This window comes from Nelumbo nucifera, chromosome 2 (genome assembly GCF_055504915.1).
Source record: "Nelumbo nucifera cultivar China Antique chromosome 2, China Antique-T2T, whole genome shotgun sequence".
NCBI lineage: Eukaryota > Viridiplantae > Streptophyta > Magnoliopsida > Proteales > Nelumbonaceae > Nelumbo > Nelumbo nucifera.
Window position 1 is genome coordinate 87630194 of NC_142650.1, and position 19769 is coordinate 87649962.

Here is a 19769-nt window from a genome sequence, read left to right on the forward strand (position 1 = left end):
ACTAAATAAACACTTTTCAATTACCATTCAAGATAAATTACAAATAATTTAAGGAGTCCAAGTATGATATTGGAAAACATCTTGCTATGACTATTTCTATCCAACTTAGCAAAAACTTCAGCATTCCCAAATAGCATTTGCATGCCCCAACACCATCGAGGATACAAATGAAAAACCAATTAGAATATTAGTCATTAATAATATAGTAATTTTAAACAGATTCCATCCTTGTGCCTATTTCAATCAAGAAACACAAGCAAATACACATAGGTTACATACAAAACTCCCTGAAAATTTCAAACACTTCTATATTAATTGCCCCCTCAAAGTTGATGCAAATCTGAGTTATCAACCATACTTTCTCTCTCTCTCTCAACTTGCAAGATGCAGTCCCTACCTCCCTCCCAATTAAAAAATCAGGCCAGAAAACAATCGGTTAATATTTAGACCTCTTGTTCCTCTCCCAAAAATCAAGATAAAAAAACACAACAATTCTAACTAAATTCAGTCTTCATTCCACATTTTTTGGGAAAACACCCTATCAATCATAAAAATATTAATAATTATAATAATTGAGTTTCTTCCTAGGATCATAGATTATATGAGGTTATTTTGATTCATAATGTAAGTGATAAAATGTATATATGCAAACTTACAGAGCAAATCTTTAACTACCCAAAACCAAGAACTGAGACCTTAAACCAATTTCTAGTCCATTATAATTGTCCAATCTGCTTCAATTTCAAGAAAAAATAATTAGAAAGACCCAAGTGACATATCCATCAATCTTTGGTATATGGCTTATATAAGGACCAGCCCTTATATGGTATTATTTGTACACATGAAGTGTATATGACCCAAGGGCTAGTTAGATCCATATTAAATCTACCACTCCAAGAGCCTCAAAGAAAAAGGCCAAAGATAATAATAAATAATTAATTAGTATATAAAGTAAACAATACCTGCAGCAAGAGGATTGATTTGTTTGGATTTGGCCAGGCAAACATCAGCATTATGCCACCATGACAAACTTATATAGACATAAGCCAAATCGTGCCATGTTCCATTTCCAAATATCCTTCTACAAAAAGAATATTGGACATGATACAATTAAAAAAAGGGTAAAATATAAAAATCTCCCCTGAAATTTTTGATAATCATAAAATCCTCTCCTATACTTTAATTTTAACAAAAATCTTCCTTCAATTTTTAAAGAATTCTATAAAAAACCTCCCTTCCGTCACTGATACAGACAGAAAATGTTAGACTGATGCATTAATATTTTTCAAATACGCATTTTACTCTTTTGTAAACTAATTTACATGTATTTTTATTAAAATACCCCTGTTTCGTGATTAATGGTCTCTGTCTCTTGTCTCTCTCCGGAGAGTTAGGAGAGAGGTTTCTACAATTCTTTCACAGTTATCTTCTTGCTTAGTTTTGTCGAGCTTTTGTATATGCTCACTTGGTCGGCAATCCCTACCAAACATCTTGCTCAATCGGTTGATGTTTTCTCCTGGCATTATAAACATCTACCCTATAGCAATAGTGACATCACATGTTAGCAATGGGAATGGGAATGGGAAAAAATACAAAAAGAAAGAAGAATGACAAACATCCATAAAACCTAGTTTCCATTTCCATGTTACCAAAATAACATCCATTTTTTCCTTTAAATGAAAAAGGTGAGTCACTCTCATGTTATATGAAACCATAGTAGAAGCTGAAAATCTGTAATACTGCTAAAATCAGAATTTATCATTAAAAAATGCATCTATGAGATAAAGAATTAAGAACTCGATGACCTTTTCGAGGGCATCGAGACACTATGACCATGTTTGGTTCATTGCTGTGGGCCTCATTCTCTTAATTCTTGCTCATATTAGGCAAGAATGGGCAAGAATGAATAACATTAGAGTGTTTGGTTATGCAATTCTTGCCAAGGGCCACATTCTTTTTAAAAAATCAGCCCTATAGCACAAAAATTTACTAGCCTGCAGCATGAAACATAATCATGCCCCATCTTATTCATTTCATTCTTTTAGGAAACTCTACCTATAAAATTGTTGCCATAGATGTTTATTTTTTTGAAAGTACTTTTACGAAAGTACTTTTATATGAAAACACTTTTATGAAAGTATTTTTATGAAAGCACTTTTATGGAAGTACTTGTATGAAAACACTTTTATAAAAGTACATTACTAAAGCACTTTTATGAAAATACTTTTAGAAAAGCACTTTTATGACCACTTTTACGAAAGTAAATTTATAAAAGCACTTTTACAAAAGTACTTTTACGAAAGCACTTTTACAAAAATACTTTTATAAAAGCACTTTTACGAAAGTACTTTTGCAAAAGCACTTTTAGGAAGTACTTTCATAAAAGCACTTTTTACAAAAGTACTATTATAAAAAGCATTTTTACGAAAGTATTTTTATAAAAGCACTTGTACAAAAGTAGTTTTACAAAACATCTATGCCAATTGGTAAACATTGACTATTGGAGACATAGGCTAGCAGTTTGTGAATACCAGCACGATTTTTTTTTTTTTTTTTAAGAATGAAAATGAGCAACATAAGACACTCGTCAATTTGAAAAGAATTCATTTTTAGGAAAAAAAGTGTGATTCATAGCAATATTTTCTCATTCTACTTACTTTTACCCATTTTTTTTTCATTTTAGAATTTCATCTTGAATAAGAATGAGAGAATGAGAATTGAACCAAACATGGCCCTAGTGCGTCCAGAATATGATGAGTTCTAACAATTCCATTCCAAATTATTTACGGCAGCTGTCGGTGTTGCATTCTGGTAGGGAGTAATATTAAACATGGTGGGGCAGCTTAATGAGATGATTTGGTGGAGCCGAATTCCACAAACAGATAATCGCATCGCACGTTGAATTTGAATGAGGAATGTGAATGTTACGACTCTGGAGTGAGCTTTGAGTGAGTTGACGCACTTCTGTAAATCATCCGGCATCATTGGACCATATGATGACGTTGGTGTGGCCACCGAAACCTGAAGTGCTAACTTAGCATGTGTTGTAAAGAGCCAAGCTACAAGAACCGGACAACAGAGGCTACGGTCGAGGTTGTGACCGCATTTTCACTGACGCCGCCAAAGAGATCGTCGGAGAGGTCAAGATGGCATATCTGTACTTGTGTTTGGACGAGAAAGGCAAGAACAATGTTTGTAGTAGAGAAGTAACTAAGTTTTAGAGGTTTCTAGGGATCACTCTAAAAATCCGATGGATTACAGCGATGGATTCAGAAAGAAGAGAAGTTAGAACGATAAAACAAGTGCAATAAGGAGGTCGAAGGGAGATTTTTTTAGTGGATTTTTAAAGAGGGCTATAAAAGGATAAAATGGGTATTTAAGAAAAATGGTGTATCAGTCTAACGTTTTTTGTCTGAATCAATGACGCAAGGGAGGTTTTTGTCGAATACTTTAAAAGTTGAAAGGAGGTTTTTGTTAAAGTAAAACCATAAGGGAGGTTGTTATGATTGTAAAAAACTTTAGGGGGGTTTTTGATATTTTACCCTTAAAAAAACTACTGCTTAATCTAAAAATCCATAAAACCTAAATTCCTATCTCACCCCAAGTCTTCTAAGTAGAGAATCTCTTTCCGGACACCTAACCTGCAAAAGAAGAATGAAAACCATGCATACCAAAGAAGAAGAACACATATAACCTATTACAAATCAAAGAGGAATACAAAAACCAAATAATATAATAGAACTAAAAAACAAATAAAAAATAGTACCCAACTCCCTGATCAAATGGACAATATAAAACCAAACAAAACACCCAAAAACGAAGCTTCATTTCCACTCCGCTACACTTCCTTTAACCTACCATTGTAGAAAATCGGAAAATAATAAAACAAATCCTACCATAGGAGAAGCTATAAAGGAACCAAGAGAAGTAGGTTTATCCGATTAATAGCCATACTAATTTTGAAGTGAAAAACCTAAGAACGCAAAGAAATCAAAACTTTATTTTGGGAGAATAAAATAAAAAATAGAAGAAAATTCATCAAGAATCTAGCCAAAACCTATTACTCCGGATCTGTAATGAGACACAAATAAAATAAAATAAAATAATTTTTGGGAGTAAAATAAAAGGCAACGGAAGCAAGAAGGGCGGGAGACATTTTGGAAGTCCACATGCCTCTTGCCTCCAATTGGTTTTTAGTTTGAAGGGGGTTTCCTGTGAGGAGAGAGAGAGAGAGAATTTGTCTAGGGTTGTTTCCTAGACTCAAAACTTTTTGGAAATTCATAGGGAAGGAGATGTTTTGGAAATACACATTTCTCTTCCTTTCATTGGTTACTTGCATAGAAAATTAGAAAATTAAGTTAATTAACATCATGAATAACCTTACTATTAAGTTAATTGACCTTACATAAATGAAGTTGATTAACAAATGAGGACTGCTTGCCATTTAATTGAAAGGGCTCATACGTGTAAAGACTCAGAGGAAGCGCTCCGTGTGAAGCTTGTGGTGAGACCACTTGCCTCCTAATCTTTCCTCTTTATATTATAGATATAGATATTATTTTAAAGTACGAATAGCCTTAAGAATATTTCTGGAATTTTCTAAGGATAAATTTTATCCCTCTATATTTAAACTTATTGATAAAAAATGAGAGCAAATAGAAATAGGGTAATTGGGTATTGATATTAAATGAGTTTAAAAGAGTTAATTTTAAGATATTCAATGCATTTAAATCCCTTTCGTTAAACCCAACATTTAGGGTATTAACTTGCATTCACCTTCATTGAACATATAAGACAAATTTGTTTCTTCTCATCATTAAATTCTATTAATTAAATTCATACCTAATAAATTAATAATTCCAGTAACATAAAAACTTATACTTTTAAAATCTACCTAAAAATATAACGTTATCATTCAAGTGTTTGTAAGAATTTAAACCATTTTGGGTCAAATGGGTTAATCCATATTGCCACAATGAAATAATAAAATTTAAAAATACATAAAATACAAAAATAAATATAGAAATAAAAAAAATGGGAACATTTTTAACATCATATATTCGACATATTAAATAACAATAAATATGATACATAAGAAATGTTTTCATTAATGATGGAAATGGAATATAAAATTTAAAACCAATTGAAAATAAAAACTATTTCCTATTTTTTCTCATTTAGTCTCATATCTAAGGTATATTCTCTCATTAAATCCTATATTTAAGATATATTTTTTTCATCATTAAATTCTACAAATTAAATCCACAACAGTAATTTTAATAAACATTAATTTTAATAGTATAAAAATAAATATTTTGAAAAGTAATTTGAAAACAAAACCATTTTCTTTCCTTCTAGTGGTAGGTAAGAAATTCAATCATTTGAGGTTAAATGGCTTAATAAATAATGCTATAATTAAATAATAAAAATTAAAATATATAAAATTTATAATACAAAAAAAAGAATTGGGAATATCAATAATATTGTATATTCATTATATTAAACAAAAATAGGTATGAAATGTAAGAAGTATATTTATTAATGATAAAAATGGAATGCCAAATTTAAAATCAACCTAGTAAATGAAATGATGTCATAGTCAAATAATTACATTTTTTAAAATAGAAAATACAAAGAATAACAAAAATAAAAAAGTAGAGAAATTTGAGCACATATCTAATGTTATATGCTTATAAAAAAATAAAATATCGGATACATCTATAATAATATGCATTCACTATTTGAACAAAAATAAGTATTATACATAAGAAATAATTATATCAATGATGGAAATGCAATATAAAATTTAATATCAACCTAGAAATCAAACTATTTTCCTTTTTGCATGGTGAGTTAGTGGATTTGGTAAAATGGATTAATCGATGATATGATAGTTAAATAATAAATCTTTAAAAAATAAAAAAGTACACATGAGAAGATGTACAACGCAGGGGAAGGACCCCTACAAACTACAATGGAGGAAGCTTGTCGCTATATAGCTGCTCTAAGAATACACCACATTTAGCTAAGCCATCTGCTATATGATTGTGTTCCCTAGGAATCCAAACTAACTTTACATTTAGGCAGTCCAAGGAGTCCCTGGCCTCATCTAAATAGTGACTTAATCTCCAAGGCCCCCCTCTATCTCAACCATTTTATAGTATTTGCTGAATCACCTGCTATTGTAATATTTTGAATTCCCAAGCTTTTTATTATTCTGATTCCTGTGAGGGCAGCCATTACTTCAGCCTTTGTGGAATCTGCCACGCCTATTGGGCCACTGAAAGTCCAATAGATATTGGCCCTTTCATCCCTTAATGTTTGTAGGGATTTGGATGCTTCTCCATAGGCAACTTTAGCTTCTCCACAGCTTCCCTAGATACCAAGTTCTCACTGCTGCCCCCATCAAGTATGACATTACAGACCTTGTCATCACAAGTAACATGAGTGTGGAAAATGTTATGTCACCGCTAATCTTCAGCCTCCTTAACTTTTGGTGACATCATAACTCTTTGAATCACCAAACTTTCACTTTGAGTTGGGTAAATGTCTATACCTTCATCTTCTTCTTCTTCATAACAATCATATTCAGGTTCCCCCAACTCATTTTCTTCATCATCAAACTCCACTAAGTTAACTCTTCAATGTGGGCAGGTATAAGAAGCATGCATCTGTTCACCACATGTGAAGCAACAAAGATTAGAGTTGCTGCCACCTTTAGAAGTACCCCCATCTGAATGATTAGAATTGCTAAATCTTGTGGGTCCTTTCCCTTTCTCACCCTTACCAACTCCAATAGGAACCCACTGCTAGCAAGGTTACGTGGCCCACATGTTCCTGCATCACTTTGTTAACAATATATTCTTTAAAACCTCTCTATAAGTCTGAATTGCATTCTTCTCATCTTTTAGCCAACCAACCACCACCTGAAAATCCCCTTTAATAAGTATCCTCTCCATATTCATTTCTTTTGCTTTTTGTACTCCACATAAACAGCCAACAGTTCAACCATGGTGAATCACCAACACCACCAAGACCCAAGAACAATGCTAGGATATGACCTTTCTTATCCCTGAAAAGCCCTCCACAGTAACATCTAAGGGGTCTGGATTGCCAAAGCTACTCCCATCAAAATTTAACTTTATGAACATACCCACTTTATCCCTTTATTTAAAAGGTACAAGTCAAAAAATAATATATTATTACAAAGCTATATATTCTATTAGTATGTTATGTTTTTTTATTCGATAATAAGCCTAACAAGATACAAATGAAGAAGAACAAGGAAAAATCATTTTCTCATTCTATTCTAATGAGGTCCTGTCCAACAACCTTAACCACACAGGCCTGGCTGGGTGCCTGGGCCTACCTCCATCCCTAGAGGAGTACGAGGCAGAAGCCCCACATTCAGTTTTGAAGCCAAGCCTTTCCAACAATAGGGACTAGGTACCAATATGATGATTGTTTTAGGTAAGGTAGCCAACCTACTACAGGAACCTGTAGGGATTAGCAAGTGAGATTGTGATCCACAAATTGTCACATGGAATTCACTCTTTACGTGGGAATGGGGAGGGGAAACATGTCACAAGAGTAAGGCAAGGGGGGAGATGAGTGGGAGAGTGCTCTGTGTAGAGTTAAAGCCAGGAGTTTAGGGACTCTGTTTCTAGTTTAGAGGGAGGAAGTTCAGAAAAGGATCTGGGATCAGGGGTTACGAGTAAAGCTAGGGCGGAGGCAGGGGTGGAGGAAGTGGAGGAAAATCACAAGGTTTGGAATGAGGGAGGGAATAGGGAAGAAAGGGACTCTTCCAGAAGTTGAGGGCAAGCAGGCCTCTGACTTAGAGAATGTAAGTCAAGTCGAGGGACATAGGATCAACACCGATTACCGGGTCTTGGATGTGTTTGTTTGAAGGTTGGGAGTTTATTTGGGTTGCAGGGGATAAGAGGTGAGTGTAGTAGACAATAGTGATGCTTCGGAAATCCCAAAGAAGACCAGAAATTCAAGCAAACTCAATGTAGTGCATATCACGAAAGTTTTGTCAAGGGTAAAGGAGGGCCTGGTGGGAGCTGGACCGACAAGTATAAAAATATCTATAAAAGAATAAGTATTAAAATAAGTTCTTCGAGTCAGGAGAAATATTGCCCGGTTTCTTCACTTTCATCCAGTGGGATCAGAAATAAGCCTCGTCAAGATGGTTCTAACCAGGAGAAGTCGATTAATCTAAACTTGTCAGAGAAAATTGTGGGGGATGAGTCTGATTCGAGTGAGGTCTCTCCTAAGGAGGTACCGAAGGATAAGGAGATGAAAGGTGGCATGTATTTGAAGACTCTAATCAATAGAGAGGTGGAAGTTGGTAAATCCTTGGAATTGTTCTTCTTGGGGGGGGAGAGAAAAACGAGAGAAGAAAGCTTGAGAAAGGTCTCTGAAGAGTTAGGGGGTGAATCTTGGGGTGAGGAGGGAGGCCAATTCGGTGAGGTGGAAGATTGACCTGTGCTTTGCAGGTGCATCGCTTTGTTGGCACGGAGTTGCAGAAATGATGTGTTTCTTTTGCTTTCTCTGTTTTTGTTGTTCTTGTTGGTTGGTCGTAGTTGTGTGGTCTGGGGGTGTTATCTTAACACCTGCTCTGAGGTTGTATTCAGTTTCTTTTTTCTTTTAATAATTTTTTTTTCCTTTTACTTATAAAAAATGATCTTTTTCATAGCTTCTTATCTCTTCTCTAACTAACTCCAAATGACTAAACTACCCCAGAAAGTATATTGTTGTTTCTTTAAATTTTCAAATACATGGAGAACTCGTGCAGGAGTTTCCATTTCCGTAGGTTTCTATTGCCACTAATTTTGTTAACCAGTAAGAGAAAACTACGACTGATGTAGACAAGAAGAATAAATATAACAAGCATCCAATACAATGGTTGAGACCTATAATTAAAAATTACCACAAGACCTGTAGTTGAAAATTAACTAATGGAGCATAATACAAACTACTTTATTTTCCTTTCTAAAGATAATATTAACACATTTTCAAGAACCATTTTAATGCCTTCTTAGATATGAACAGCTCTAGGAACTCCTAGTATGACTTCTAAACATATTAATGGTCCTTTTTTGCATGTCCAGAAAAGGTAATCTGACTTTCAACTCCCTCCCTAAATCTTCCATGAAATGCATAGACATTTTACATGCCTTTTATGTAGCTGTAAATAGAAATTTTTAAATGAAGAGGAATAGTTGTTCATCTTCATAGAAAGTAGACAAGTACTACTACTGACCAGAATATAGACAGTAGGCTACATTTCAAAGAGCTGAAATAGAAATTGTGACACCCTGGTCAACTAAGGAATCAAATTCCAAAAATTATGTATTGAAGTCAGCAAGAAAATACAGATAAAAAACAATATCAGAAAGATAAGAAAATGCAAAAATAGCACCATGCAATAGAACCAGACCCCCATTAAAAAATAAAAAACAGAAAAAATATGAAAGAGAACATTTAACCATTACAAATACCAGAGTAACCCTTAACCACCCTAAGAAATGTAAACAAGGAGAAATGCAATCAATAAGTGAAGCAAGGGCTAACCATTTTTGACTTCCCTTGGTGATGGAATGGCTGAAGTGTGCCTAGGCATTGACATGTTGACCACAAAAACAGGATAAAAATTTAATACAATTCATGGAATATATACGCTACTAAAGACTGGCCATGCAAATAAAAGAAATAACAAAGAATATTTTAGTATATAGTTTCTGTTTTGCAAAAATAAAAGGGAAGTTTGGATAAACTGAGGCAAGGAACAATAGTATTTGTTCTTTAGAGAGAGAGTTAGGAACTTGACCATTTTGATGTAGTCCCCTTGTTTATGGCAACTCAGTACAGCACACTACTGATTGGAAGAGAACCTCAAACAGCTTTACTATTTTTTTGTTCTGGTTCAGTGATTAAAAATTGCAAGGCGCAAAAAAACAGTGTAAGGGGCAATTTGCGCGCAAGGTGAGGCGCGTGACTTTTCAAAGCAAGACGCAAAAATACAAAAAATACCAAAATAAATAAATAATTAAAATTAAACATAATATTAATAAAAATATAAACTTATATTTTAAAATAAATACTTTAAAAACATATTTCTAAAATTAAAATGCATAGACATAACATATTAAGTGTATTCAAATGAAAATTTAAAAATAAAATTAAACATATAAAACATTTTCAAGCATGTAAAACCTACAATTTCTTTTTTTCCTCAATTGCATTACTTCAAATAGCTAATGTGATGTAAAACATCTTATCTTGCATTCTTGAATCTACGAGCCACCTTTGTACCAAGCCCCTCAAATGCAAGCCTAAACAAGTCCATGTTAGAGTCTTAAATTCTTGCACAAAAAAAAATAATTTTATAATTTTAATTGCCTTTTAAGAAGATATTTTACTAAGGTGAATGAATGAACAACATTAGCAAATAGGGTGTTCTCGGAGCTTCAGTGAGTGAGCGAAGCAAGCGAACATGCTGGCATACCTTGTTGTAAAGATGTTTAACATGCTTCCTTGACGAAGGAGCTAACAAGTTACAAGTTATCCATTGGAACAATCACCATCCATCAAATATAACTTCTTAATTCTTCAATTCAAAAAATGCAGCTTCAATACTGAAACATAGCAATAAATCTGCAAGAACGCATACATTAATAACAGCTCAAGGATGATAAAAAAGTCCTTAAAAGAACAAAGAAATCAATTGCAATAAGACGACCTTCAACACCAAGTACAGCAATGGATCTGAACACATGGCAAGAACTAAGTCCATAGATTTTCTTTTTCTTCCTTTTTGGGGATTGGATCAGTTATGAAGCTGACATTACAGATCAAAACTGACTGCAAAAAGAGGTCCAGCTTTCCAAAAATGAGAACTAAATCAACATTCTTGTTTATCTACAAAAACAAGAAGGCCAAAAAACAAAGAAGCATAAAAATAAATAAATCCAAACACCAAAATTACAACCCACTAGCCTGGGATAACAGCCCTACAGAAAAAAAAAGGTCGGTCCTGTTCTGTCCGAAACAATGCTTATGGGAGTCTGGACAGATTTATTCATTGAATATGCATGATTAAAATACAGAACATAACCCGAACAATACAAAAGCAAATTCTGTTAAACAATAATTTTCTTCATTGAAATAATGGTATTTTGGCTTCAATAATTCTTTTGAGCCAAACAAAGGGTTACAAAAATGTTGTGCATGTACGAAGAGAAGCCCCTAATCCACATGAAAGTGTCTTCCATTCTGTTACCGGCATACGCTCATACTGTACATTAATAGATAAAACGACCACTTCCATAAACACAACATCATGGTACATCATAATCAGCACAATCACTTAATCTCCATGGTATCCATGAGTTCTGAAGGCTCCAACAAGTGTATGGGACACACATCAGACTCATCTTCACTTCCTGAAGCAGGATATTCTTGTGCATCAAATGCAAATTTCATTTCTTGGCCAACCAATTCAGCAAGGTCCTGCCTATTGGCACTTCTGTAGGCATCTATAACAGCCTTAAACAAGGATTCATTGGGCTCCATCTCTCCGTATTTTAACTGGCTGTGGATCCGCTTCACTCCTTCCAACATTCCAGCTTTTCCATAACAAACTACCAGATTAATAAAAGTAACAAGAACAGGTGCAATTCCCCTGTCTTGCATTTTCATGAAAATATTCAAAGCTCTCTACTTCCCCAAAAGCTCCATAAACATAAATTGCAACATTGTAGGCAGAGGAATCAAGACCCACCTCAGATTTTGTGAAGGTTTCACAGGCTTCCAGAGCAAAACTGTGCAAACCACCTACAGAGAACATGGAAGCTATAACAGCCTGTCTAGCAAAAGGTTTTCCCTCCCTGAAAGATGTTTCTAGTTGCATAACAGCCTCTACAGGAAAACCTCCTTTCTTCAACACAGTAAATATTACCTTAAAGGCCGTAATGTCAGGCAAAATTCTCCGAGCCACCATCAAGCATGCTCATGCTTTTGTATATCCTGAGCAATATCGATTGCTTCATCAAGCATGCCCATGCTTTTGTATAGGTACATCATTGTTGCAAATGAAACTCCATCTGCCTGGCCATTTTCTCTCAAACTATCGAATATCAATTTCGCTTCAGATACCATTCCTAGGTCTGGATAGAGATTGATCATACTATTTGACGCAATGATATCAGCACCACCCTCCAAGTCCATCATCTTCTGATACAATTCCTGTGCTCCCTCCAAGCACCCCACCTTACCATAAGCTTTTATTAACAAGGTATATACTATGCGATTTGCAGGAATCCCTGATTCTTCCATCATGTGAAAATAACGAAGAGCTTCTTCAACCTTTCCAGCTTCTGCAAATCCATTTATCAAAGACCCATAAATAACTTCATTTGGTTTGACGCCTGCTCTTCCCAACTCCTGATAGACATCCATGGCATCAGATAGTCGGCCCAAACGAATGTCACTTGCAATAACAGCAGAGAAGGTTGCACATCGTGGTTTAAATCCTGCCTTTTGCATTTCAGATAAAAGTTCGTGTGCTTCATGCACTAAATCACCTCCTGAAAGCATTTGGATAAGAGAATTATATGTGCAATCATCTGGCCATGTTCCACTGCACCTCATGTTATTGAAGATTGAGAGAGCTCTATCATAGAGTTTTGCCTTTCCATATGCTTTAATCATGACATTGTATTCTACCACATCTTTCTTTTGTCCTAACAAATCCCTCTTCCCAAGGAAGATAAACTCCGCTTCAGCCCACAGACCCTTATCTGCATAAACATCCATAACTGCTGCATATGTTTTTGTTGAAATTCCACTCTCAAGCTGACATTTTTCAAGGAGAACCTTTGCCCGATCAATCAATCCTTGATTGACATACATCCTAATAATTACAGGAACAGAGTGCTCATCAATATTTACCCCATTTCTCTCCATTTCTTCAATCACATAATTTAGTTCTTGAACCATGTTCCTCTCACACAAAATTTGTATAACAGCCCTGTGAGTTACACTGTCAGGGAAAAGACCAACAGACCTTATCTTCTTGTAGCACTTCAGTGCTGCATCAATGTTCCCTGCATCAGCATATAGGGACAGAAAAATGTTGTAAGTCTTTGTGTCAGGAAATATTCCCCTTTCTTCCATCTTACAGAACAATGACTCAGCCTCCAACAAATGCCCATGAGCTCCGCAAGTAGAGATCATGGTATTAAAAGTAAAGAGAGCCATTACGAGCCATTTGTTGAGCTGTGATCTCTTCATTGGGAGGGGCAAGGACCTCTCGGTAAAAAAAAAAAAAAAAAAAAAAAAAAGAGAAGATAAAGGAGAGAACACCGTACAAAAACTGCTCTGAATTCATTCATTCATCATGTAATTACAAAAAAAAATAAAACTCTATGGCCTCAATGGAAGAACACATTTACATCATAAAAAACAAAAAACAAAAACAAGCAGAAAGACAAAAACAGGAAGAACCCCACTAAGCTTCACCGCCAGCCGGGAGAAGGGCAGAGTCGTCAGCGACATCAGTAGCCCGGGTCTCTTTGGGGGAGTCATGGTACATCATAATCAGCACAATCACTTAATCTCCATGGTATCCATGAGTTCTGAAGGCTCCAACAAGTGTATGGGACACACATCAGACTCATCTTCACTTCCTGAAGCAGGATATTCTTGTGAATCAAATGCAAATTTCATTTCTTGGCCAACCAATTCAGCAAGGTCCTGCCTATTGGCACTTCTGTAGGCATCTATAACAGCCTTAAACAAGGATTCATTGGGCTCTATCTCTCCGTATTTTAACTGGCTGTGGATCCGCTTCACTCCTTCCAACATTCCAGCTTTTCCATAACAAACTACCAGATTAATAAAAGTAACAAGATCAGGTGCAATTCCCCTGTCTTGCATTTTCATGAAAATATTCAAAGCTTTCTCTACTTCCCCAAAAGCTCCATAAACATAAATTGCAACATTGTAGGCAGAGAAATCAAGACCCACCTCAGATTTTGTGAAGGTTTCACAGGCTTCCAGAGCAAAACTGTGCAAACCAACCACAGAGAACATGGAAGCTATAACAGCCTGTCTAGCAAAAGGTTTTCCCTCCCTGAAAGATGTTTCTAGTTGCATAACAGCCTCTAAAGGAAAACCTCCTTTCTTCAACACAGTAAATATTACCTTAAAGGTCGTAATGTCAGGCAAAATTCTCCGAGCCACCATCTGATGCAACAATTCACCACATTCTCTAAGTTGTCCATTTGTGACATAGGATGCCATTACTGTATTAAATGAAGCACAGTCCCTAAGCAAACCTGATAGTTGCATATCCTGAGCAATATCGATTGCTTCATCAAGCATGCCCATGCTTTTGTATAGGTACATCATTGTTGCAAATGAAACTCCATCTGCCTGGCCATTTTCTCTCAAACTATCGAATATCAATTTCGCATCAGATACCATTCCTAGGTCTGCATAGAGATTGATCATACTATTTGACGCAATGATATCAGCACCACCCTCCAAGTCCATCATCTTCTGATACAATTCCTGTGCTCCCTCCAAGCACCCCACCTTACCATAAGCTTTTATTAACGAGGTATATACTATGCGATTTGCAGGAATCCCTGATTCTTCCATCATGTGAAAATAACGAAGAGCTTCTTCAACCTTTCCAGCTTCGGCAAATCCATTTATCAAAGACCCATAAATAACTTCATTTGGTTTGACGCCTGCTCTTCCCAACTCCTGATAGACATCCATGGCATCGGATAGTCGGCCCAAACGAATGTCACTTGCAATAACAGCAGAGAAGGTTGCACATCGTGGTTTAAATCCTGCCTTTTGCATTTCAGATAAAAGTTCATGTGCTTCATCCACTAAATCACCTCCTGAAAGCATTTGGATAAGAGAATTATATGTGCAATCATCTGGCCATGTTCCACTGCATCTCATGTTATTGAAGATTGAGAGAGCTCTATCATAGAGTTTTGCCTTTCCATATGCTTTAATCATGACATTGTATTCTACCACATCTTTCTTTTGTCCTAACAAATCCCTCTTCCCAAGGAAGATAGACTCCGCTTCAGCCCATAGACCCTTATCTGCATAAACATCCATAATTGCTGCATATGTTTTTGTTGAAATTCCACTCTCAAGCTGACATTTTTCAAGGAGAACCTTTGCCCGATCAATCAATCCTTGATTGACATACATCCTAATAATTACAGGAACAGAGTGCTCATCAATATGTACCCCATTTCTCTCCATTTCTTCAATCACATAATTTAGTTCTTGAACCATGTTCCTCTCACACAAAATTTGTATAACAGCCCTGTGAGTTACACTGTCAGGGAAAAGACCAACAGACCTTATCTTCTTGTAGCACTTCAGTGCTGCATCAATGTTCCCTGCATCAGCATATAGGGATAGAAAAATGTTGTAAGTCTTTGTGTCAGGAAATATTCCCCTTTCTTCCATCTTACAGAACAATGACTCAGCCTCCAACAAATGCCCATGAGCTCCGCAAGTAGAGATCATGGTATTAAAAGTAAATACATCTGGTGCTACACCAGCTTTCAACATCTCTGCAAAGACATTAGATGCATCCTTCAGATGACCTGCCTTTCCATACAGATCTATCAGCGTATTATAAGTAGCAGCAAGTCGAGGCTTCTGAGCAGAACCTTCCCAGTCCGCAGAAGACAGTAGTTTTGATGGAGGGATTCGTCCTCCGGTTCTGAAAAGCTCAGTTGACAAGAAATGCTTGAGACTAATGGGATCTGAGACAGATACAGAATCAGCAATATTATTCAGATCAAGATCATTTAATTCAATCCGCCCAGCACACCAATTCTTGAAGAACCTAACTGCACGATCGTACTCTCCAGCCTCTTTGAGAACTCCAACCACAGTGTTCATGGTCACCTCATCGGGGAATAGACCTCTTAGCCTCATGTGTCTGAGCCATAAAAGCGCTTCTTTTACCAGACCCGCTTTTCCATATACGTCCACAAGCATTGCGTACGTATTGTTTGTTGGCAAAACACTGTCTCTGGCCATTTCAATCCAAACGAGCCGTAATTCATCCCATCTCTGAGCTCTTCCGAGAGCCCTAAGAACAACATTGTAATGAATTACATTAGATATGTAGTCCTTCTGCGATTTCATCCAACGGAAAACACTGATAACACGTTCCCATGTGCTTTGCTCTTTCAGAATTACAGTCTGTTCTTTGGGGCTGAGCTTCCCAGCCCAGGAATTTAGGATCTCATCAATGTCGCCTTTAGACTCCATAGCGCGCAAAACTGAATTCAACGAACCTCCATAAGTCCTCCTTTTCCGACCGTTGGAATTTTTTCTATGGGAGACTACAGCTCTTGTGTGGCACCGGAGCTTAAACCCTACAGAATCCCTATTTCCCCTGGATGTTTGCTTTCGACCGCATAGATTTATTCTGTGACCTAAGTATTTTTCAGTCTGGAAAGCAGGGAGAACAGAAGCTGCAGAACCGCCACCCCTCGTGCTTCGGCACCGGCTATGGAGGTTAAACCCTAGAGAAACCCTAGCATCTCTGGAAAACCAAACAGAAACCCTAGTAATGAAAGGGGATTGGAGGGTTTGAAGCATACGCGGAGAAGATAGCTGACTTTGGATCGACTTCTGGAAATTATTTGGCCCTAACTCTCTCCAACTGCAACAGTGTATCATCGTCGACGGAATTTTTTTTGCCTTCGTAGGTGAGCCCGAAAAAGATGGCGTTTTCGATGAAGTGGTTGAACGCCAAGTTGGTTTTAGGGGAGACAAAGAGAAATCTGACCACGAACTTTCTGTCTCAACATCTGTACCTGTTTCTGAAAATACATCATTCCGAGAGGTCTAAGCTTTCCCCTCGTCGGTTAATTTAGCTCTAAACCACTCCATACTTGGGGTTCTTGTTCACTGGAGTTGGACACCCCAAGGAACTTCCCGAAGTCCAAACACTTTCTCCATCTACTCTTCAATTACGACGTGTTCCTCTTTTTGCAAATCGGGCAAGGATTCCCTCGCCAGTTCCCCTCCGATGCTGGGCTCTCGGCTCTCCTTGCTCTAGAGGCCAAGCCTCACCGACCTGCAAAACGCCTCAAAACTGGGTGGAGAGGTCTTCACAGTTTCCTCGGGTGTTCCTTCAAAGTCTGGAGTCTCTGCCTAAAAGTCGAGCGAGCAATTTGGAAAGAGTATAAAGGTATTCGAAGTGGGCTGAGGAGAGCCCAACGCATGATTCTAACCTAAAGGTCGGGCGAGCAACAGAGATCGGGTTACACTAGTGCGTGCAGATAAATTTACATTACAACCAAACGCAGCCTTAGGCTCAATTTAGAAAGAGTATAAATAAAAATATATACGCTGCAAAGTCTTCTATTTTGTTTTTAAAAGTTGTATTTGCACTATATAGATTGGTATTTGTACTCTTTCCAAACTAAGCCTCATGTTCATTTTTCTCTTCGTGTGTATATATTTTTATTTGTACTCTTTTCAAATTGAGCCCTAATTTGAAAGGAGTATAAATACAAATATGTAAAGTGCAAAATCTTACATTTTATACTATTTTCTATATATTTGTACTCCTTCCAAATTGAGCCTTGAGGCTGTGTTTGGTTGTAATGCAAATTTATTTGCACTGATGCAAAATCATGACATTGCAAATGATTTTAGTGCAAATTATGATTTATTTTTATTTCAAATTTTACCTTATTTTGTTTGATTGTAATATAAATGAATTAAATAAAGACTTGAAGCAAAATAAATTAAAACCCAAAACAAATTTAAACCAAAATTTACATTCTTTTCATTTGCACTCCCATGCAATTGTATTAGTGCAAATAAAATTGCACTACAACCAAACAAAGCCTTATGTTCACTTTTGTCTTCGTGCCCTAAGCCCCTACTTCTCCTCTTTCTCTCTTGCCTAGCTGCCCCCACCCACTACTCCTTCCATCGATCACAAGATTCACAATAGTACTTCTTGATGTAGGCACATTTGGATGGCCTCTACAAGGCTAACGCATGTTGACTAGAGGGTGCCAGCATAGGCTTGCCATAAGGACACTCAGGGTTACCCGTCGCGGACCCAATCGCAGGGCACCGCATGGCTCTGGCAAAACATCTTACTAGGCCCTGGTACGGCTCACATCTGGACCATCCGAGCATAACTACCCCTGGCAACTCTGACTATAAATACAAGGCACCGCCCACAAGGTAAGGGATTCGAAACCTTTGTGATCTCTAGTGCTCTCTCCTCTAAGGACTTAGCGCTATCTGAGACCTCGTCTGGACCCCTCGGTTCCAGACTCGTTGCTTACCTTGGGCACTTACTAACTTGACCGTTGGAGTCCTCGCCTCGAGTTATCACTCGAGGCATTTGACACCTTCTCCCTTGCAGATCCACAACTGCAAGACTCGCATCTCATCCTCCCTCGGACACCCTTCTCAATACTAGCCCTCATCTTCTACAGTATCCGAAGGAGCGATTCGCCTCAGCCTCAGCTCATCTCCTCTGGACCATCAAAGCCTTCGGCCTTCCTTCGAAGCTTGGAAGCAAATTTACTTTGTTGCCCTCGACTAATCCGAGCATCAACAATTGGCGCCATCTATGGGAAACGTTGCTAAGACGATTCCCTAAAATACTACAAACGCAAGATCTCCTAAAGCTTCAGACACCATGATACGAAGAGCCAAGAACCCTCAAAACCTAGTCGCGAATGAACAATTTCAGGCGGTCCTCGACCGTTTGGAATATTTCACGCAACGTATGGAGCAAGCCTACCCCCAGACAGGAGGTCTCTCCTAAGGTGACCACCTCGCCAGGGTGTCGGATCACCAGGGCTGACCTGAGCACGTCAAGCCCCCAACACTCAACCTGGCCGACCCCCAACCGAGCCCGCCAAGTCTAGCAGCAGCCGACCCACCAGCCCAACACAGAGAAATGTGACGCCTCCTAGCCGAAGGGAGGAAGAGCCAACATAGTCCGAAGACAGTCGCCAACCTTATGAACAACACCTCGCCACATGAGGGAGAACCCCCAGGACGAAGGCGGGCACCTCGGTTGTCGCAGCGCCCACTCAAGGGTCGAGGGCCGACGCCGCGCCTCTCCCACACCGGTCTCAGACCTCTGCGACGTCTTGAACGACCGCCGCACCAGACGGGAGGCACGCGGTCCTACCTCGGAGCATTCTAGAGTTCATGTCGACCCTCACCATGTCCATGAAAACAGAGACGGGTGGCAAGCTCCAGCCAACCCTTGGATTGTAGAGCTGTGAGCCGAGCTTGGGGCCATCAAAGACGAGCTCCGCCAAGTCCGAGAGAGCCGGGCTGACGCCTCGGCTGATCAAAGCAATCCGATGGGGAGAAAGGATGTCTTCACCCCGGATATCATCTCCGAGCCTCTCCCCCAACACTTCAATGCTTTCACACTTGAGATGTACCACGGGACTTCGGAGCCCGTCGACCACTTGGAAAGTTTCAAAGCACTCATGACACTCTATGGGTATTCCGACGCCTTGATGTGCCAGAATTTCCATGCCACTTTCAAGGGGGTTTCCTGTCATTGGTTCTCCAGCCTCCCGCCTTGGTCAATCAGCTCGTGGGAGCAATTTGCCAACATATTTCTTGTTCGATTCATCAACAGCAAACGATGCCAGAAAAGCATAGTCTCGCTAATGTCTATCAAGCAAAAGTAGGGAGAACTTGAGGTCCGTGACCTC

At 37.9% G+C, this 19769-nt stretch overlaps 1 protein-coding gene and 2 pseudogenes across 1 annotated transcript; all 3 read right to left on the reverse strand.

Annotated features, from left to right (window-relative positions):
• Positions 1 to 1748: 1748 nt before the first annotated feature.
• Positions 1749 to 11353, reverse strand: LOC148802421 (putative GPI-anchored protein At4g28100; annotated as a pseudogene).
• Positions 10886 to 13296, reverse strand: LOC148802422 (pentatricopeptide repeat-containing protein At1g73710 pseudogene; annotated as a pseudogene).
• Positions 13297 to 13370: 74 nt separating this feature from the next.
• On the reverse strand, positions 13371 to 17301 carry LOC104606063 (Pentatricopeptide repeat (PPR) superfamily protein). Its single transcript, XM_010271111.3, has one exon. The coding sequence runs from the start codon at positions 16735 to 16737 to the stop codon at positions 13612 to 13614; it is 3126 nt and encodes a 1041-aa protein (XP_010269413.2). The 5' UTR covers positions 16738 to 17301; the 3' UTR covers positions 13371 to 13611.
• Positions 17302 to 19769: the final 2468 nt, after the last annotated feature.